Source organism: Juglans regia, chromosome 10 (genome assembly GCF_001411555.2).
Source record: "Juglans regia cultivar Chandler chromosome 10, Walnut 2.0, whole genome shotgun sequence".
NCBI lineage: Eukaryota > Viridiplantae > Streptophyta > Magnoliopsida > Fagales > Juglandaceae > Juglans > Juglans regia.
The window spans coordinates 10,932,867-10,954,314 of record NC_049910.1 but is presented as its reverse complement, the minus strand read 5'-3'; the positions used below and the strand labels follow the sequence as shown (position 1 = coordinate 10,954,314).

The 21,448-nt window shown below is 39.6% G+C and overlaps 2 protein-coding genes across 4 annotated transcripts in view; both read right to left on the bottom strand.

Moving 5' to 3' along the window:
• Positions 1 to 2,299: 2,299 nt before the first annotated feature.
• LOC108989035 (trihelix transcription factor ASIL1) lies at positions 2,300 to 3,640 on the bottom strand. Its single transcript, XM_018962477.2, has one exon. The coding sequence runs from the start codon at positions 3,455 to 3,457 to the stop codon at positions 2,576 to 2,578; it is 882 nt and encodes a 293-aa protein (XP_018818022.2). The 5' UTR covers positions 3,458 to 3,640; the 3' UTR covers positions 2,300 to 2,575.
• Positions 3,641 to 4,513: 873 nt separating this feature from the next.
• LOC108989043 (chromatin modification-related protein EAF1 B-like) overlaps positions 4,514 to 21,448 on the bottom strand; it is a 28,515-nt gene continuing 11,580 nt past the window's right edge. For 2 of the 3 annotated variants that reach the window (XM_018962486.2, XM_018962488.2), the window contains exons 13-23: positions 11,718 to 11,775; positions 11,448 to 11,644; positions 11,274 to 11,327; positions 11,101 to 11,181; positions 10,755 to 10,892; positions 10,532 to 10,648; positions 9,522 to 9,619; positions 9,188 to 9,403; positions 8,687 to 9,068; positions 5,907 to 7,692; positions 4,514 to 5,426 (exon numbers count right to left, since the gene is read on the bottom strand). In XM_018962486.2, the coding sequence (XP_018818031.2) occupies positions 5,989 to 7,692; positions 8,687 to 9,068; positions 9,188 to 9,403; positions 9,522 to 9,619; positions 10,532 to 10,648; positions 10,755 to 10,892; positions 11,101 to 11,181; positions 11,274 to 11,327; positions 11,448 to 11,644; positions 11,718 to 11,775 (3,045 nt within the window). In that variant the 3' untranslated portion in view covers positions 4,514 to 5,426; positions 5,907 to 5,988. The remainder of the gene's footprint in view (positions 5,427 to 5,906; positions 7,693 to 8,686; positions 9,069 to 9,187; positions 9,404 to 9,521; positions 9,620 to 10,531; positions 10,649 to 10,754; positions 10,893 to 11,100; positions 11,182 to 11,273; positions 11,328 to 11,447; positions 11,645 to 11,717; positions 11,776 to 21,448) is intronic. The other variant, XM_018962487.2, reaches the window with a different exon arrangement.

Sequence of the window (21,448 nt, the reverse complement as noted above, 5' to 3'; positions counted from 1 at the left end):
CATGTCACCATATCCCTCTACCCAAAAACACTTACCACTTTTAGTATTCTAGTATAATTGCTAAAATATAATTTATAGTCCCACCTAACAAATAAACACAAAATGCACTATTTACTTTAAAAAGAATAATAAAGAGAAAACTCAGGCTGCTGGCATATAGTTCAAGATCAGCATTCTGGACGGTTAAATTTGCAAACTCGTTTGATGCAATTGGAAATACTCATGCGTACTATATTGCATACAAACATAAATTCCATCATTTTTCTAATCCTTTTTTATTAGCACCGAGTGTCCGAGAATAAAGCCTCAACTAATCTCAAAGGTGCACGGGCTTTTGGCAAGGAATTTCCTGCAAGTGCATCTCAAGTAATTCAAAAAGAAAGTCACACAATCAGATGGTCCCTAGAAATTGTTTGCACCCAAAATGATTAAAACCTTAGACTTGGAGGGAGTATACCACTAAAACCAAGGTCTTTAACCCCTTGAGATACCTTTGCAATTAATTATTTCCATTTCTCAACTGTCTTCGGCTGGCTCAGAGTTTAAAGGACAGCAATGATAATGAAGATGATGATAAACCACTAATAGCCATTACAATGGAAAGGCAACGCGAAATAGCTGTGCAAATCAAATGCTTCAAAGAAATGAAGGAATGTCGAATTGGAAGGATCGTCGTAAAACAAACCAATAGAGTGCTCCAAGTTCTACTTGTTTAAATAATTTCAACACATCTGGAAAAGTTCTTGCAGGTAGGGTGTTGTTTTTTTAAGTACAAAAATTACCAAAGGGCCAAAGGCAGTGAAATATACTTTAGCTAGAGAAGGAATCAACTAAACTCAAAATCCATGCATAGCTTGATCAAACTTCAAACACATTGTGATTGTTTCACTCTGCTTTCTTATGATAGAATCGCCAGGATGTCTACCTCGCAACAAATTTTGATATCAAAGCCAGCTCTCCAGTGGAAACTAAACACTGGTTTGGAATTTCAACCGATATGAGAATTGATCAAGATTTAATCTCCAAAACCTACGCCCAAGATATCTTTACAGCTAGGGTCTTTCATTGGTAATATCTTTTCAGCTTTAACCCCAAGGGGTTGGCCCAAGTGGTAAAGGCCTTGGTCTTGGGGTATCACTCCCTTCAAGGTCCAAGGTTCAACACCTCATGAGTGCAAACAATCCTTTGGGGTCACACCCTCTGGTGAAAAGCCAATGATTTATCCAATTATGTGTAGGAAAATTTCCGAGGGTGAGGTGCATGGGACCGGAGTTTACTCTGCAGGGGTGGGTCCGAAGGGCCCTACCTTGGAGAGGTTCCCCGACATCCAAAAAAATAAAAAATCTTTTCAACTAGGGTTTTTCGTTCGTAATATCTGAATGCATCCTAATGATGCTATTAGCAGATGCTTTCCATATTGAAATAATGAATATTATTTCATCATAGACAGGCTAAAAAAACAACTTTTTTATCAGACAATTTCTGTAAGACAATCCAAAAAAGGTAAAGAAAAAAAAAGGGGAGGGGGGGGCAGGAACTTCCATGAAGACAGAAAGAAGAGCTAGCAGAATTGATTGGTGACACAAGGACTAACAGCAAATCACATAAACCTAGAACAGAAGGAGATCCAAAAAGCACCAAACTTTAAAGCCAAGGGTGATGTCTTCGAAATGAGCTTAGCATGAATTCAAGACAATTCGGGTCCATACAAATGATAACTTTTGGCTAATAAGTAGGTTCAAAGTGTCCCGTGTAGGCGTGTACTTGGCTTCGCCTATATTTAATAAGATTCCTATTTACTGATTAAAAAAAAGAAGTAGGTTCAAAGCAAGCAAAGTCACAACTACTGAGGACCTTCTCTGATACCTCCTCTTCAAGCTTGAAATAAAACTCAGCTAGAAACTTAATCATCAAAGTTTATAGAGTAAAATGATTGATGAGATAGGATACGAACAAAAACACAGCGAACTTCTAAAAGCGTCATATTCAATGAAAGATTGAGCAAATGTTCAATATGTGTGTGTGTGTGTGTGTGTGTGGGATTTGCAGTAAGAACAAGCACCAAGCAAAAAGAAAAGGTTAAGCGTTTACGCTAACCAATTATATGGTTCACAACAAGGCCAAAGATGAATACCCAAAGGAAAAAAAAAAAAAAAAAAGATATAGACGTGCCAACCAATACCAGATGGTTTGTAGACATTAGAAAATCACAGAAAGTAGTACACACTTGAATCTCTGCCCTATAAACATCACAGATCGAAACAATATTTTCTGCAAAATAACAACACAAGCTACGAAGTACGAGAAAATCTGGCTCATTCATTATTGACGAAGCATTACACACTTGGATCACCAAAAGAATGTGCGTTAGAGAAGTAGAACCAAAGAACAGACAAATTGCTTATTTAAAAAGAGAAATTATTGCACAAAGCCAAAAAAAATTCAGCTTGAGTTTACGTCACGACTATACAAACGTGTTACTGAACCTAAAGCTAAGAAATTCTTAACAACTATGCAGTAACCGGAAAAGAAGATAATTCATGAAGAGCATTATCGAACCTTCGAGTTTGAAGCTCTACGGCGAGCCAAAGGTCCTCTCAATGGAATCAACGATCCTCTGCTGAGACTCGAGAATCAACTCCATCCGCTTGTTCTCCATCTCCATCCTAAACCTTTCCGCGTCCTTCATCATCTTCATCTTCATATTCTCCATCCCAATAAACCTCTCCGCAAACGCCCTTATCTCAGCCGCCAACTCCGATACCAGTCCTCTCCCCTCCTCCTCCTCCTCCTCCTCCTCCTCCGGATCATCATCATTGCCCACCAACTCCTCCCTCCGCCTCTTCGCTACCGGGTCCCCAAAAATTCCGGAAGCACCACTCCTTTTCCCGGTGGCATCGCCGTCGCCTCCAATGGCAGCAAATCTATTCACAATTGTCGGTCGACGGAGTATGTAGTCGATACTCCGAGACCTGCCATGACAATCGTAATCCTCCTCGTCAAAACCCCCTTCTTCTTTGACGTCATTGTCGTCGTCGTAATCAGACTCATCATGTGGTGGTGGTACAAGAGAGATGGGGAGGGCGGAGATGGGAGGGAGAGGTCCGCGGTCGAGGGAGTCCATGAGGTGGAAGTAGGGCCAGGAGGAGGAGGAAGAGGGAGTAGGTAGGCGCTGTTTCTCGGAGCGTAAGCGCTGGCGGAGCTTCTCCATCTTGTGGCGGCACTGGAGGGCAGACTTGGAAGAGGGTTCGGTGTGGTCGTAGCCACAGCGGGCGGCGACGGTGACGGCGACCTCCTCCCACTGTGAGGACTTGAGCTGGCCGCGCTTGAGGGAGTACCATTTCTCCTGGTAGGCCTGGATGAGGTGGAGGGTCTCCTCGTGGGTCCACGGGAGGGGCTGGGGCTTCTTAGAAGCGGTGTTCGGAGAGGGGCTGGGGCTGGGGCCGGGGCCGGCCATGGATGTATTAAAATCCTTTTTTCTTCTTTTGTCGAAGAGTTTGGAGAGGACCTTCTGGTGGAGAGGTTAGGGTTGAGAGAGAGAGAGAGAGAGGACTAAATACTATGCTAAGTTAGGTTCTGGAATGGTGGTGGGCGGCGGTTGGTAGTTGGTGCGGACCAAAGACAAGACTTTGGGTTGCAACTTACATGGCATTGGATGATGGGGCCACTTCCATACTCATAAAGAAATTATTCACTTGTTCAGTAATAATAATACTTTTATAAATTCTATTTTCCAAAATACTAAACTTTTAAAACAGAGATTATAAAAAGGTTGTGGAAAATATTTTTGTCCAATCACACATTGGTTTATCGTTTTTAAAGTAATTTTTATTTTAAATGTATTAATTTATAAAATCACTTAAAAGACATCAGATAACAAAATATAAGGATGACTCATCCATTCACTCATTAGATTGATTGGAATGGCTCATTTGAAAAAATAGATATACAGTCGTTTTTATAACCTTTTATATAATTATATTTTAAATAAAGATAAAAGCATTTTTTGCTTATAATTTCACATGAGAAGCAACAGTCTTTTTAATCATCTTTTTTATCATTTCTTAATATGGGACTGAAATAAGATTTTTTTATTATTTTATTTTATTAAAAAGTATCTATTTAGCCTTAAAAATGGGCAGTCATTGTGTTTCTAAAAGAATAATATCTATAAGTAATATGATAGAAAAAATACTTAATATCGTTTGCTAAATTTATAATTTATACCATTGAAACGGAGAGACAGAGCATGAAATGAAAAATAAGAAACTAGTAAGTACCTTTATCCTGTAGTTGATGCAGATGTTGTCATGTTGCACACCTTCCATATCTCATTCTTAAAAATAAGTACCTTAATCTCGGGTTGCTCTCTCCCTCTCCCTGTTTTTTTCTTTTTCTTTTAGAAGTTTTCTGCTTATAAACATTTCTTTTCTTCCTCTATTTCGATTGAGAGCCATGAACTACAGGACTAAGTGTCAACCCTCACCTAAACAGACAAACTACAAACTACAGATTCCATAAATGGTGTTAGTGTTCATTAATTACATTCAACCCAAAGTAAATTTACACATAAAAGAATCCTGCAACAAGGGAAAATCTTACAAGCCATAATAAACATCCCCGTACAAATGCACTGATGCATTGCTGCGATTAATATTTAAACATTCCATCAAAGACATACCCAAATGAAAGTAAAAAATGCTCTTCAAATAGGAAAACAATGCTTACAAAAAGGCACATACAAGTTACAGGTTCTCACCATTATCAGCAGGCGCAATACCAAAACCTCCAAGCAATGTAGAAGTGTCAGTCAATCAATCACTAGCATGTGAAGCACCTAGAACGGAATAGCCTTTTTTAAACAGAGGAATGTTGAAGCTTCAAGGGCTTGTCGTTCAATATACACAGCAGGAAAAAGGATGATCTGTCAAGGTTTGTTGAAATACACAAATTGAAAATAGTTACAAGCTACGACAATTCCATGGGCGCACCTGCAGTGACAACTGATGATTGTTCTTAAACACTGACTAGCGTATACACCATAAATCTTATATTCACAAATTCTTCAAAAGGCTTTTGGCCATAAAAATAATTGCTACCCCATTAATCTGAAAGGGTAATGATACATGCACTAATCTATTGGGGCAAAAAGGAATAGGATCCCTCCACATTAGCAGGGATCCGAGGAGAGAAAAAAGTTAAGAGAAAGAGGAGAGATGCGAACCCTGTACACATACCTCTATATCATCTCTATCTTGCCAAAATTCTAAACCAGTGGTAATATACAAGATTTTCCCAAAATATAAAACAAAAAACATCATAACGCCTTGTCAAATTGCTTCAATTAACATTTTGACAGGACCTGCAAATAATGATCAGCATCTCCTTCTCTCCTGCAATGTGTATTATGGAATAACCAGCTTCATCTGCATCAAAACCCCATACCTTGAGTAAGCTTTCTTCAGAGAACTAAGAATGCGCCTCCCAACAAGTAAATAGCTAGAGGCCTAATGGATCAGAGTATTGCATTATTATCCAGCACTCACGCAACTAGAGAGCAACCCACCACAAATAGTTCAACTATGGATTTTATTTAAGAAAAGTTTGTAAAAAAATAAATAATCTGCGAATCAATTTGAGCAGGAGGAAAACAAGGTGAGTCTGAACATAAATGACAAAAACAATAAAATTGGGATACCAAGCATTAGGAAAAAAGGGATCCGTATAACTCAAGACTAAAAATATCCTGTCAAATAATGCCTGCCTACCTTTTCAATGTGTATGCAAAAGGCACACACAAATCACACATTAGATCCCTTCTTAACAATCAATTGACTAAACACTAAATCATTTCTGCATATTGCATTTAGACTACAGTTGCCGATGGAGCAGAGAAACAAAATTACCTGTGCGTTGCTGTTAAAAGGGCATGCAGACTCAATGCTGGTAGGCCAACCGGTCTCGAAATGCTCAATCCACTAGATGGCTTCATTCCAGTTTAGAACTAGTGGGCCTCATATACAAACTGCCTTGCCCTGCTTGGAGGAGCTGCATTTGTGGCTGGAGATGCCGAGGTGATTGTTGTTCTTGCGGCTGCTGTTCTTGCAGCTGATAATGTTGTTGGGGTTGAAGTAGGGGTGTTGGAGACTGTTGCAGAGGTTGCTGAGCCTGCCACTTTGATCCAACATTATGTCCATGCAAGGGAAAGCTACCAGATAACTGCCTTGGTCCTAACCCTTGACTAATAGGTGGTAATGGCTCACTCCCAGATGAATTTGACACAGGTGTGCTCCCCACAGAACTCACTTGAGTCACCAAATTAGGCATATTAGAATCATATACTGGTTCCGAAGCATTCCACTGAGGAGCAACGGAAGAAGAAACAACAGGAACCACATCAGTTGAATCATTACAGATCTGAGGCACTCCAGTGCCAGAAATCATTGGAGAAGCACTATTCACAGCCTGCTGGTCAGGTTGAGCTAGTTCAGCTTGAGACTTGTTCTGAAACTCAGAATTCACACGATTCTGTTGGAAATGTCTCTGAACACTTGATTGAGTTTGATTAACCTGCTTTTGGTGAGGCTGCGGCTGCGGCTGAGGTTGTGGCTGCAGCTGCTGGTGATTTGAAGCAACAACAGCAGATGGAACTGTATTATGGGAAGTTGATACTGTATGACCTGAAGGAGCTGGTGGAGTCTGGCCTTGACTGCTGTTATCAGAGTGAGGAGGCATCTGCTGCAGTTGCTGTGATAAAGGTGGTGCTGGGCCAATTAGCTTTTGTTGTGCCTGGGAAAGGTTTGAAGATTGAGAAGGAACCAATGGCTTAGATGGTTGGGCTGGGTTCAAGCCAGAGCCAGAATATAAGCCTTGACCTTGCATTACATGCATAATCGGCTCTCCTTTCTCAGGAGTTTGGCTTCCTGGAGGTATAGAAAGGCCATTAAGATGAGAGTGATCGCTGGAGAGGTTCTGATGTACCAGCATGTTCCCTCTTCCCATTCCCTTTACAAGTTTAGCCTGCTGTTGAGACACTGGTTGTTGCCGTTGTTGAGGGTGGTGCCTGCCAGACTGTTGAAACTGCAGCTGCTGCGACTGTCGTTGCCGTTGCTTCCCCACCTGATTGGTCAACCCACTAGCACCAGGATTCCGGCTGAGCCCATGTTGTGGTAGGTGATGTTTCTGCTGATGCTGAGATGATAAAGGAGTCATCGGGGAAGTCGGCGTCACAGGTGACACAGATACTGGTTGAGTTGAAGTTGATTGAATCTGAGAACTATTTTGAACAGAAGACGATATGGGAAGCTGTGGCTGTGGCTGTGGCTGGACATGCGGCATCAAAGCATTAGATGCAGCAAACTGTTGTTGTTGCTGCTGCTGCAAATACCGCTGATGTAGATGCCTTTCTTTAGCAAGGCGAATTGCATAGGCTTGGTGCTGGGAACCTGTAGCATGATTGGGGCCTTGAATATGAGGGTGATGAGGGCTACTAAGAGCATGAGACTGTTGTGGAGACATCTGATGATGCTGAGAATGGCCAGCATATGGTTGAACAGATGGTGAAGTGTTCTGATTAGAGAAGGCAGAAGTCAATCCATTGAAATGGGGGATAATTTGGCTGTTCCCTTGTGTGGCCTGCATCTGAAGCTCAGGACCCACCATTGGCCTTTGATGTTCCGGGTTATGGCCAGGCTATAACACAAATAACATTTCTTGTGATATGAAATATAATAGTGAATAGTGATGTATTACTAAGCCAATGATGACAAATCAACATGTGAAAGAACAGAATATAGGTAACCAATTGAGGTGAGAAAGGCACCCAAGTCAAATAACCATATCTAACTGCCACATCAGTAAGAGCACAAGTTATTTCGAATACAGGACTTGAAATCATTAGCCCCGTTTTAAATTTGATACTGCTCCAAAGATGCTCGAGGAAAAAAAGCCAAAGAATACAAATATCACTACTTTCAAGCATCTTTACTGCCCATAAAACCACAGATAGTTTTCCATACTTGGCTTTACCTATTTTAATAAAATTCTTACATACTGATCAAAAAAATAAAACCATAGATAGTTTTCCGTCTAAATTTATCTTGTGAATTCCTTTAAATAATCCACTTTAACTACTCTCAAAATAATTCACCTAGGTTATCAAATTAATATCATTATTAAACTTAAACGTTCGAATTTCTAATAACCAAATCATGCTCTTTCTTCCCCCACTTTTAACCACTCATAATTGTTTTGTACAACCCTCCGTCTTCTATTCTTCATGTAAATAATTACCAACCTTTTCCATCTACAGTCAAAGTCAACACGGTTTTCTGTACTTTGTTCTTACCTAAATGTTTTTCTCCCCTATGTTAATTTATATCAAGCATTGCGTGTGCATGATTGGCTAGTGTTTATGAATGTTAAGGTCAAACATAATTCGAAATCACACCTCCAAAGCTTGTAAACAACAACTAGTCATTACCGAATTGTTTAGAAGTGAGATTTAGTGGACTCAATCCTAGAAGAGGCTTGTAGATTGATAGGCTTTAAAATTCTGGATTTTCGTCATGGTTTAAAGTAATTTTTCTACACAGTGCACACCCACACAGAAAACAAAAACCAAAACTAAATGCTACTATCAAAACAAGCAACTGTAGACTAGAAAAATGTAACAGTTAAAACTCACCCGCATCATATGCAAAGTCTCGCGGGGTCTTAACATAGCGTTTACTTGACCAGAACCAGCTCCAGAGTGCATAGTTACGGGGCTTGGCATCCCTGCCATACTGGAAGAAAGCATTGTCCCAGAATTCAACATAGATGATGAGGCCATTCCCTGAAACCCTGGCCTTGATATTGGCATGTTTCTATTCATCCCACATATCATCCCCATACCATTTCCACCAGGTAGCATACGGACACCACGATCAGTTCCCGGAAGACCAGCTGGAAGGGATATGCTAGACTGCTGAATATTTCTACCAGATAACATTTGATTGTATTGCTGCATTCTTTGCTGCCCATCAACTGGTAAAGATGATGTTCTTGGAACATTGTATCTGCCATCCCTGAAAAGACATAGGGACCCACTAATAATGGTTTAAAGAAATTTGGAAAAACAAAAATATAAAAAGAACATGGTGGTAAACAAACAGTAAAAAAGTCAAGCTATAAAACAGCAGACTACCTGACAGAGGCATTCAGTGTACCAGATGGACATGACAAGTTACTGCCAAGAACCACACCGGAAGACCCTTGCAGTGTGGAATTTGCCCCAGAAGTAGGAAGTATCGATGCAACAGTACCCTGACTTGATATTGCTAAACCACACGCATGAGAAGCTTGATAACCAATGGAAATACCATCTTGGCTTGATGTCGTTGCATCACAGAGATCGGTGGGCCTTCAAGCAAACAACAAAACGAAACAAAATATTTTTTTCACAAGACAATAACTAAATATGGGCCAGGAAGTTTTGAGAAGATACATTAAAAAATGTGCAGAAAGGCACCAAAACTTACGTTAGAACCCCATTCAGGTTATTTGGGCAAACTTGGTTAAGAGCCAGAGCATGAGAATTGTGAACAGGTACAACTTGTTTTCTATCCTGGTTATCACTCTTCAGAAGATAAAAGAATGGTCAGGAAACAGTTTAAACTAAATCATATACAAAGCTCAACATAGATTGCTTTCAGGTCATACGCCTGTAGTTTCAACTGTGACACATTTTGTTTTGTATAGCTAACAAGCTGTCACAATTTAAGCAAGCCCTTGAAATTTCTATTAATCAAATTGGAAACTTTAGACTTGTGAATGCCATCTCAAAAATATGGCGGGGACCACTTTTCAAATTGGAAGGCAACCAGAGTGAAAAAATACTGAACAATACAAAAATTAATGTATGTGCATACGTGCAAGTACCCAAAGAAAAGCCAACAAAAATTACAAGGTCTTATAGTTTTATCTATGAGCATATATGCAAACACAAATAATAATCCTTTTCAGATTCAACTATATCTTGACTTGATGGAATATCGAGGACTCAATTTAAGTCTGTAAGAGTTCCCATAATTTCTAAATCAGAGATTCAGAAAGAAAATTCCAAAAACCAAAACTGACGACTTTTTTTTTTACAAGTAATCAAGAAGTTTTATTAAAAAAACTGAGACTTCAACATGGAAAATTATTTAATGTGGATTAAAAACATTATTCTTATAAAGAAAAAAGCTGCAGGAGATCAACAAAACAATGACTTAGTATGAACCTCAACCATTAGCTCATACGGGGCATCCTATAATGATATCTGATCTAAGTTATCTAACAGATGATGGAAGCTTGAAGACTTTGATATAAAATTGCACCCCAAAAGAGGGGAAAAAAAAAAAAGATTCTGCCTTGAAAGGAAATATAAATAAACTAAAACCAATAATTATAGGCAACTGCACAAACAGCATTAGCAATTTGCATTGGAATTACATCAATATGTTCGAATCTGCACAAAAACAACTAATGCGCACTTCAAATCACAAACCTGATTCCTTCGATAGTGCTGCTTCTGCCCAATCATAATGATTTTCTCAAAGTGAGCCTTGATGGTATCCTCTTCCATTGGCCCCTGCAAGCGTTGAAACAACTGTCTTGCACTGCCCTGCATGAATGCGAAACAATATGAATAAGCTCAACAGTACACAGCTATCATTCCAATGCAGAGACAAAGTTGACGTCATTGTCAGAAAGCTTATGAAGATTCTTGCCTTTGGAATGCCTGGTAATGTAGATGGATAAGACTGCGAAGACCCTGAATCTTCAGCACTATCGGCCCCATCCCCAGCACTCCTGTCCATTAAAAGTTTGTGACGCTCCTTGCACTCTTTAGGCTTACGAAAGATACACTGCATATGTTAGGCGGACCAATCGAATCAGTGCCCAAAAGAAGGCAATACAAAGTAACAGGATTGCTCAAGATTTTAAATAACCATGATCAAATCAACAGAAGGTAATACCATTTACCAGTAGAACATACAGCATGCCCTGGGTAAATTAGCTCAGGTATATGATAGGACAAATCCAAGACATAATTTTAAATAAGAAGATAACTACCTTAAACTGCAGAGTACCGTTGATAACATCACTTACGAGCTCCCAGTTCGGACCCATATCATGTACAAGAACAACAAGTGCCTAATAACCAAAAATATCAGATAACTAGCACAAGCAGTAGTGAAAACTCTAGAAATAACCAAAGATAGATGATGTTATGACAGTGTAATGACCTGATCTTCAAACAGCGACCAGGGACTTCCAGAACCAGACAACCCGGTGGATATCTGCAAAGAAGGTTAATTGCTCAAGTTCAGTGGGGAAAAAGTATACACTACAGGTAAATTAGCAATAATATGAACAAAACATATGAACAAAGCCCAACAATAGTTCATCACGAAGAGTACCTTCAGAGCTTTAACTTTCCGGCCCCTATCCCGACCACCTATCAATTTAATGAATTTATTTGGGTTGGACATATTACTCATTTGGGATGCCGCAGGGGAAGGAATGGACCCGCTCATAGGAGTAATGTTGTCAAAAGTATTATCAAGTGATTGCTTCAGAAACTTCGGCCTCTTAGCATTAGGTTGCCCATACAAACCTTCAGAGAAACAAGTTGAAATGTAAAAGACAAAGAACATAAAATATATTAAGTCAGTGAAAAAGAGCTGTACCATTTGTTCCATTAGATTCAAATTGGTGATTGTCCGATCTCTTCTTGGAATGGTCCCTCTAAAAATCAAAGGCATATAAAGGAGATGAATACTACTCTGGAGATGGTTAAAAAAATACAGTATTATTTCAAAGATAACTTGAACAAGCAAGTAAACTACTAAGCTATAAACATGCTACAACCAGAAAAGGAAACAAATTAGAATATTCATAGTAACTTGTGTCAAAAAGACCCAAGCTTGCTAATGAAAAGAAACGAGATAGAGCAGAGAGACGCCTGCTTGGCCCATTGTGAAACAACTGCCATATCATAAGAGTCCTCAGAATGCTATGAAGACACTTATACTTTCCTGTCACCGAAACTTCTCCATGCGCCCTCCACTTAGAGTCTATTTTTTCTTCACCTGGGCTTGAGCGCATTGATAAATAGAGCTTGCTAAAAAAACCTCCCCTCGGAACCCTTTATCTTAAAACTAACTAAGGCACAATTGATATTATCTCTAGGTCTCCATGAAAGATGTATGCACCAAAAGTTTCCCTCCAGCACAAATTTTACCAAAAACTTTGAAGCCAAAATGCCAACATTAGATCTATTTATTTTTTTGATAGGTAATCGAAGAGTTCATTAAAAGTGCAAAAGGCATAGCTTAAGTACACAAATAGCTTACGAGAGAACACCAAATTAGAAATAGGGAAAAGAGGCGAGACAATCACAGAAATTCAGCTCATTCTATAGAAACTATCCAAAAGAACAAATTATCAAAAAAAAAAGTTTTAAACTTCAATTTTCACATGCAATCCCCTCCTCACTCTCCAAATACACCACACTAGACATATACCGATCATCTTCCATACTGCTGCAATTTGAGGATGGCCATATAACCCTCTCCAAATAATGAGGTCTAGTCTCCAAATACACCACACTAGAAAAATAGAGGCCATCTCACATACTGTTGCAATTTATGGGCTGTCACATAACCATCTCCAATGGGTGAAGTCTACTATGCTTCTGGACATAACCCAAGCCAAGCCAACACAACTAAAAACGCCATTCTAAAGTATATTGGCAATCTCAAAAGTTGGCCTACAGATTCCCCACTCTTTTGTTGCACATAAAACACCAATATGTCATAATGATGTCATGTCTCCTTAGTTGTTTATGGTGAGAATTTTCCCTAAGGAAGCTGTCCAGGCAAACAAAGCTGCTCTAATAGGTGTTTGTCACCAAATATTCACGCAGGGGAATGGGTTACAATACTAGGGTGCAAGGACCATACAGAAAGATCAGATAATGAGCTTCCCTTTTGTCTGAGTGTATCCACAATACCGCTCACTGCGACCACTTAATAAACACTAAACAGGCCTATGGAATGCAATGTCGAATGGCATGAAAGACTTGAATGTGTCTTCATAATACCAATTGGTTTTATGTGGATTGGCAGCTCAATGGTTAAACAAATGGTATTAGAGCTAGAGGTCATGGGTTTGAGTCACAAGAACAACATCGTGAGGAAGGGATTGTTGAAGAGTGTCCACAATACCGCTCCCTGCGAGCACTCTATAAACAGGCCTGTGGGTGCAAAGTTGAATGCCATAAAAGACTTGAGTGTGTCTTTCCTAACACCAATTGGGTTTAGGTGGATTGGCAGCCCAACGGTCCGACACCTTTTTTAGTAGGGACCCAAAGCATCTATTCTACCCCTCCAAAGAACTCTGTGGAGGTATCAACCTCCCAATCTTGGGCAGCTCTGATACAATTAGCATTCCAATGCAAGGAGCCACTGGAGAACTCCAATAGAACAGCTGTTGGAGCTTCTTGTGCAAGTGCAATATTTTAGATCTCTTAGAAAGCTTCCATGAGGGCCCTATAACTACACCATAAATCATGCTAAAACCGAGTCCTAGAGCTATCACCCACCTCAAGCCTAGTATGACTAGAAAACACCCTCATCCTCTTATGATATTCTTCCAAAACCCACCTCATATGATTTGGCCCATGAATCTCTGAATTTTGTGAATAGTAGTGAAATGGTTTGAGTGAAGATGTTTTATTGGGTTTTGGGAAGGGAGAGAAAAAGTTGAATAAAAATATTATAAAGTTAAAATAATGTTTGAATATTATTTTTTAATATTATTTTTGTTTTGAAGTTTGTAAAATTTGTGTTGATTTTTGTATTTTGATAATGATTAGGTGATGATTAGATGAAAAAGTTGAAAAATTGAAAAGTGGTTTGTGAAATTATGAGAAGTTTTGAGAATTCTGAGAATTCTCAGTATCCAAACATGCCCTTATAATCCACCAGTGCTTTCCACAAGGCCACTCTCATTTTGATACCACCAAATCCATTTCCCTAGACGGCAATAGTTGAACAGAAGCAAGTTTCGAGCTCCGCCCAGTTTACTAGGTGATTATGAACTCTTTACCTTTTCACTCTATAAAAACTCTCTTTGTAGCTTCCCTATTCGATTGGCTGCACTAATAAGGAGGGGAAACAAAGATAAGAAATATGTAGGTAAATTGGAGAGAGTACTCTTTATCAAAGCAATATACCACCTTTGAACATACACATCCTCTTCCAACAAACTAATCGGCGCTCAATCTTCTCAATCATACCATTCCAAAAGACTTAGCCTTGAAAGAGGTGTCCAAGGAGAGGCCAAGGTATTTCACGGGAAAATAAGATACCCAACACCCAAAATGCTAGCCAAATTATCCACAGTAGGAACATTACCCACTAGAATCAGCTCTAACTAGGCTGAATTCACTTTCTACCCAAAAGCCAAAGGAGGCTTCAAAACATAAACAAAGAGCCCTCAAAGCGCAGATGAGCCAATTTGGTCCACACGATATCAGAACATGATCTATAAACAATAGATGTGGAATACTAAGCATGCCAACATTGTTTGCTCCCATTGAAAAGCCAAAGATAAAACCTCCACCAAATGCCGCTGGTAACATTTTGCTAAGAGCCTCCATGACATAATGAGAAGTAACGGGGAAAGCAAGTCTCCCAATCTCAGACCACAAGAACTACTGAAAAAGCCAATAGGAGGGATATTCACCAATACAAAAGATTGCACTATGAAATATAAAGAGTGCACCAAGATCCTTAATTCTCCCAAAATACATATCCCAAGCCAATAAAGAAGAGATGCAATTCACATGATCAAAGGCCTTCTCAATAATTTGCAAAGCAACCCTAGTTCTCTTGAGATGAGCCTACTACCCAGGCATTCATTAGCAATAACCACCACGCCTAAAATTTGTCTACCTCTAGTAAATGCTTTTTTTTACAAGTAAACGGTTAAATTATATTAATACGGATAGGCATAGCCTAAGTACATAGGAAGTCTACAAGAGATAACACCTATTTAGGAGGAAGAAATAGAAAAAAGAAAATCGAGGCCATTGAAATCTACAGCTTCGGCCCAAAGAAACAAAGTTCTATCAAATAGTAATCCAATCTCCTCCAATGAATGCTCCCTGCCTTTGAATATCCAATCATTTTGTTCCTTCCAAATGCACCATTTGAATACATCAACCCATAACGCTCTAGCAATCTCGCAATGTAGTAGCAGATGGTTCATAGTCTCACCACTTTGTTTAGTTATCCATCGTCAAAATCTTTCCCAAAAACGCTGTCCATGCAAAAAATGCCGCCCTAAGAGGGTTTCTCCAAATTCTTCTCCATGGAAAGCGATTATTTTGCGATTGTGTGATGACCTTATAGAAAGAACGAACTGAAAATATATATTTTCTAGTAGGTATCCAACACAAAGTATCAACTCCTTACGTGCTCAGTCTCATGGAGTATAAGAGTTGGAAGAAATCTTCAAAGTTGCTGACTTCCCAATCTTGGGCCACCCTAGTAAAGCTCACATTCCACTGGAGTAAATCACCATTCCTCTCCATGAGGTCCGCCATTGAAGCTTCCTTCTCACGTGCAAGTATGAACATTATAAGGAACGAGTCCCTGAGAGCTCTATCTCCACACCATATGTCAAGCCAGAATTTAGTTCTTGAGCCATCTCCCATCACAATTCTAGTATGACGGGCAAATACTCCCCACCCTCATCTAATGTGCTTCCATATACCTACGCCATAAACCCCGCTTACCTCCTTAGAGCACCATCCCCACAAGCCTCCATATTTGTAATCAATCACCGACTTCTATAAAGCTTCGTGTTCCGTATTATAGCGCCAGAACCATTTCCCAAGTAAAGCCCGATTGAACACCCTTATATTTCTAACTCTCAATCCACCATAAGAGATTGGGGAGCATATCTTGTCCCACTCGACCAAATAAAATTTAAATTCATCCCCAAGTCTGCTCTAAAGGAAGTCACAATGCAGTTTCTCAATATGTGCTGCCACACTCAAGGGAATTGGGAACAAAGATAAAAAAAAAAATAAGTAAGTAGATTGGAAAGAGTGCTTTTAATTAGAGTAATCCTACCACCTTTCGACAAATACAATATCTTCCAACCTGTCAATCTTCGTTCAATTTTCCCAATTACTGCATCCCAAATAGTTTTAGCCTTGGAGGTGGCCCCCAGAGGAAGCCCAAGGTAATTCACAGGGAAGGAAGAGATCTTACAACCAAGGGTGTTACCTAAAAGCCAGATATTACAAATGTTGCCAACTGAAACCAACTCTGACTTGGATAAATTCACTTTCAACCCAGAAACAGACTCAAAGCAAAGTAGAAGTGCCCTTAGTGCCTGAATCTAGTTTAGATTTGCCTCACAAAAAATAAGGGTATCACCTACAAACAACAAATGGAAATGTGAAGAGTACCTCGATGTATGTTACCAATCAAAAAACCAGTCTAAAACCCATTGTTAACCATCACTGAAATCATTCTGCTACATGCCTCCATGACTATGATAAATAGAAGTGGGGACAGAGGATCGACTTGCCTTAGACCTCGGGAGCTGTTAAAAAACCCAACTTGGCAGCCATTCGACAAAACTGAGAATTGGCCGTCGATATGCACCACCTAATTCATGTGCACCACCTCTCCCCAAAACCACACCTCCCAGCAAATACAACAAAAAATCTCAGTTAACATGATCATAAGCCTTCTCCATATCCAACTTGCACAAGAGACCCAAATTGTCTGATTTTAATTTACTATTTAGGCATTCATTGGCAATGAGAACTGAGTTCAAAATTTGTCTTCCCCATACAAATGCATTTGGGGGTTTTCGTAATGATCTACCCAAAACTCCTCACAGTCGATTTGCAAGCACCTTGGAAATGATCTCATACACCCTATTCACAAGGCTAATTGGCCGGTAATCCTTAACCTCCAATGCCCCAATCTTCTTGGGAATAAGTGCAATAAAAGTGGCGTTGAGACTTTTCTCAAATTTCCTAACTAAGAATTCATGAAATACCTTCATAAATGCGTTTTTTAACTTCGAAAAATCTTCTCGACAACCCAACTCACCCCATGCACAAGACTAATGGGGCAGTCATTAAAGTCCACTACTCCCATTATTTGGAATCAAGACTATTAAAGTGGAATCAAGACATTCTCAAACTTCTTATATAACACCCCAATGGAAGATCCAAACCACATGACCTATACTCCAAAAAGACTAGTCAATGATACAATTGGAGCCCATTGAAAAATTATAAAGAGCAAGAATTTATCCTTCCCAAGCAATGTGGGATCTCATACACCACCTACCTTATCCTCTTGTCATATGGGATATCACATATTAATAGTAAGAAACTTCTAGACTACGTTTATAATGTCTTCTTTAATCACATCCCAACAAGATTAAAAAAAAATAGTAACCATCTAGGAGCAGTGCTTCATCACTAATCATACTTTTTACCACTCTGTGAACTTAACTTCAAATGGCCTCTCTAGCCATGTGGTCATCTCTTCCTCAATTATTCAAGTGCTAATCCACCAAGTTTAGGCATCCATACAAAATGCTCTAAAAACAAATGCTTATAAAATTGGTCAATGTGGTTCTTAACTAAACTTTTTTTTTTATAAGTTGGTTCTTAACTAAACTTTATCAGATGAGATTGATTCATCAACTAGAAGAATTCAATAGCATAGTTTCTCCTCTTCGAGTTAGCCACTTGATGGAAAAACTTTGTACACTCATCTTCCTCATTTAACCATAAGGCCTTGGATTTCTACCTCCAAGAAAATTCCTCCATTAATGAGACCCATTCTAAGTCAACGCTCACTTGGTTCTCCCTTAGTTTCTCTTCCTCGGATAGTACTCATTCCTCTTCCACGCCATCCAAACCCTATAAGACCACCAAGAGAGACTCTTTTCAATGCCCCATGTTGCCAAAGTTCATTGCAAGTCTTTTAAGTCATTCTTCAAAGCCTTTAGTTTTCAAGCAAAAATAACGCTTGATTACTTGGAAATGATATGAAGACCACCAATGTCTCACCCCGGTCAATTATGCTTTTCGCCATATATTCTTAAATTTCAAGTGCCTTCTACCCCTTTAAATGCCTCCACAATCAATAATAACAAGGAAATGGTCCGAGCAAAGTTTGTGTACCCTCTTTAGACATAAATTTCGAAAATGCACTTCAGCCTACGGATACAATAAATCTATTGATTTTAGACCAAGCAGTTTTTCAATTATTTGACCACGTATAAGAACTTCCAACAAGGGGAATATCCATAAGGTCTTACTCACTAATGAGAATTACGACATCCACCATAGCAGAAAAAAGATGAACTTCACTTGATCATCAACTTGGAAACCAAGTGAAATTGTAATCCCCACCGACGCAACGTTTAGTCCCACCAACTACAAAGCCTAGCCAACTCACACACACCCCTTCTACTCGTAGCGAAATCTAGCCTATAAGCACCCACAAAAACCCAATAAATGCAGTCTCCTATGTTTTTAAAGGAACAAACCACCATAATTTCTCCCACATTTTGTTTTTCTTTTTTCACCACTCTATTATCCTAACATAGCAATACTTTACCTGACGCCCCTTTGGCCACTAAATAAATCCATCCCACATTATGACAACCACACAAGCTATAGAAAATGCTTCTAAAACCCACTTCTAGCGTAGTTTCTTGCAAACAAATAGCATCTATCTTCCATTGCAAAGTGGATTTTTAATTCTAAGGAGCTTATTGCCCCCATTCAATCCCCTAACATTCCACGATAATAGCTTAGGACTCATAAAGAATCCAAAAATGCCCTCCCCTCGAGTCAACGACGATTAGAACTCCCACTTGAATCATAGTTGATAGACCAAGTGAGTCTTTTTAGATTTCTAATTCTTTTTAGGCCCCATTTTTGTGTGGGGGTTGATCCGTGATGAGGATACCCCACTACAATTGCAATAAACAAAGCCATAAATTGCTCTTCAAAGCCCTCACACGATATCCCTACACAATCATTTTTGTAGTACCCAATTTGATAAGCCTTGATTTATGGGAACAGGATGCCCGATTTCTATTGGCTCACCCACTACATACCCAGTTTACAAAATTAAATCTATAGGTAATGCCCTATTTTTTCTTTTGATATCAACTCAAGAATGTTTGTCTTGAAGTTTGTACCAACCATAACAACTTTCCTCCCCATTTCCCCTTGTGAGGAATTGTCTTCTACCCAACATTTTCATTTCAAATGTACACTCACCTTTGGTATCAACCGGTGCTCTTCTGATGTGTCAAGCTTTGGATGTGTCACTTGCTCATCAAAAAGCCCAACATTAGCATCCATTCACAAGTTCCTTTCTTGTGTACCCCTATCTTTGACAACCTTGCACACCTCGAGTTTACCAATCATGCTACTGCTCTGTTCCTCATTATTTCGTCTCTGAGAACTCCTTTTAAGACTTCAGTGTCCTTGAAAAATTACTATGTTTATATATAGATCAATATGTCATCACATTCCATAGGAGTCGGTGCCACCACAATAATTGGTGTCATCACCCCTCAGTGACATTGCCACAATGGAGCAACTCTTCCACCGCCTTGGCTACAACCATAATGACCTAGAACTATGTTCCCACTTTACATAGTTCTTACATTTTTTTTTTATAAGTAAACAAGTATTATTAATTAAAAACGGGCACCAACTGCCAGTTACAAAAGTCATTATGCCCTATCTACATAGGCGCATTAGAAACTAAAAAATCATGAAGATTCATGCCATTAAAGTCCACAACAATTGCCCAAGTACAAAGAGTCCTAACAAAAAAAAAATTTAAGCTCCACCATAGATCTCTCTGTCTTCAAATGTCCGCTCATTACGTTCCTGCCACAAGCACCACATGATACAAATCGGAATCATTTTCCAAACCGCTTTGATCTGTTGTACACCTCGAATGGAGGTCCAACACGCCAACATCTCCACCACCGATCCTGGCGTCACCCACACTATATCCATTCTTTTAAACACCTCATGCCAGAGAGACCTTTTTTTTTTTTGATAAGTAAAATGTGTAATATATTCATGCCAGAGAGACTTAGCAACCTCACAATGTAAAAGTAGATGATTCACCGACTCCCCCCACTTTTACACATGCAGTACCAATCTGTAATGATTATCCTCCTCTTTCTCAGATTAGCCGTAGTGAGAATCTTGCCTACGAAAGCTATCCACACAAAGAAAGAAGCTTTGGGTGGAGCCTTGTTCTTCCAAAGCCTTCTCCAAAGAAACTGTATCTCAGGTTCTTGTGTGAGAACCTTATAAAAGGAACGAACTGTGAATACCCCTCTCCCTGCAGGAGTCCACCACAAACCATCTTCATGCTGGATATTCGAACGCCACAAATACAACAGACTATACAAATCTACAAAACTCTCCACCTCCCAGTCTTGTGCCGCCAGGATGAAATTGATATTTCAGTGTACTCCCACCCGAGATTCCCATAACCTCCGCTACTGTGGCATCTTTGTCACTAGCGATCAGGAACAATATAGGAAACAAATCTCGAAGCGCACTGTTACCACACCAAGCATCCTTCCAAAATCTAATTCTGGACCTGTTCCCAACTGAAACCGAGTATGATGATGGAAAGCCTCCCACCCTCTTCCTATATGTTTCCATAGCCCCACTCCATTGGTGCCTCTAACTTCTCTAGTACACCAACCCTCACCTAAACCACCATATTTGTTCTCGATCACTGCTTTCCACAAGGCTTCTGGTTCCTTAATATATCGACACAACCATTTTCCAAGTAACGCCCGGTTAGACAACCTCAAGTTTCTAATACCCAACCCTCCACTAGAGATAGGACGGCAAATCTTCTCTCACTTGACTAAATGAAATTTAAATTCCTCTCCCAAACCACCCAACAGAAAATCTCTCTGTAACTTCTCAAGTCTACCTGCCACACTTGCCGATATAGAGAATAATGATAAGAAATAGATAGGTAGATTAGAAAATGTACTCTTGATCAACGTAATCCAGCCCCCTTTCGACAAGTACATTCTCTTCCAGCCTGCCAGTCTCCTTTCTATTTTTTCAATCATTGTATCCCAAATCGAGCACAACCTCGAATTTATACCCAACGGGAGTCCTAGGTACGTCATAGGAAGAGCCACTATCTTACACCCCAATATCCCAGCCAACTCTCGGGCATTCTGGACTCCCCCAATCGGCACCAACTCAGATTTATCATAGTTCACTTTTAAGCCAGATACCACAAGAAACAACGCCTTCACAGCACGCAACTGATCTGGATTAGCCTCACACATAATAAGCGTATCACCT

Bases quoted from the DNA above. Each gene is read 5' to 3' on its own strand.
- LOC108989035 (XM_018962477.2), bottom strand. From the start codon at position 3,457: ATGGCCGGCCCCGGCCCCAGCCCCAGCCCCTCTCCGAACACCGCTTCT.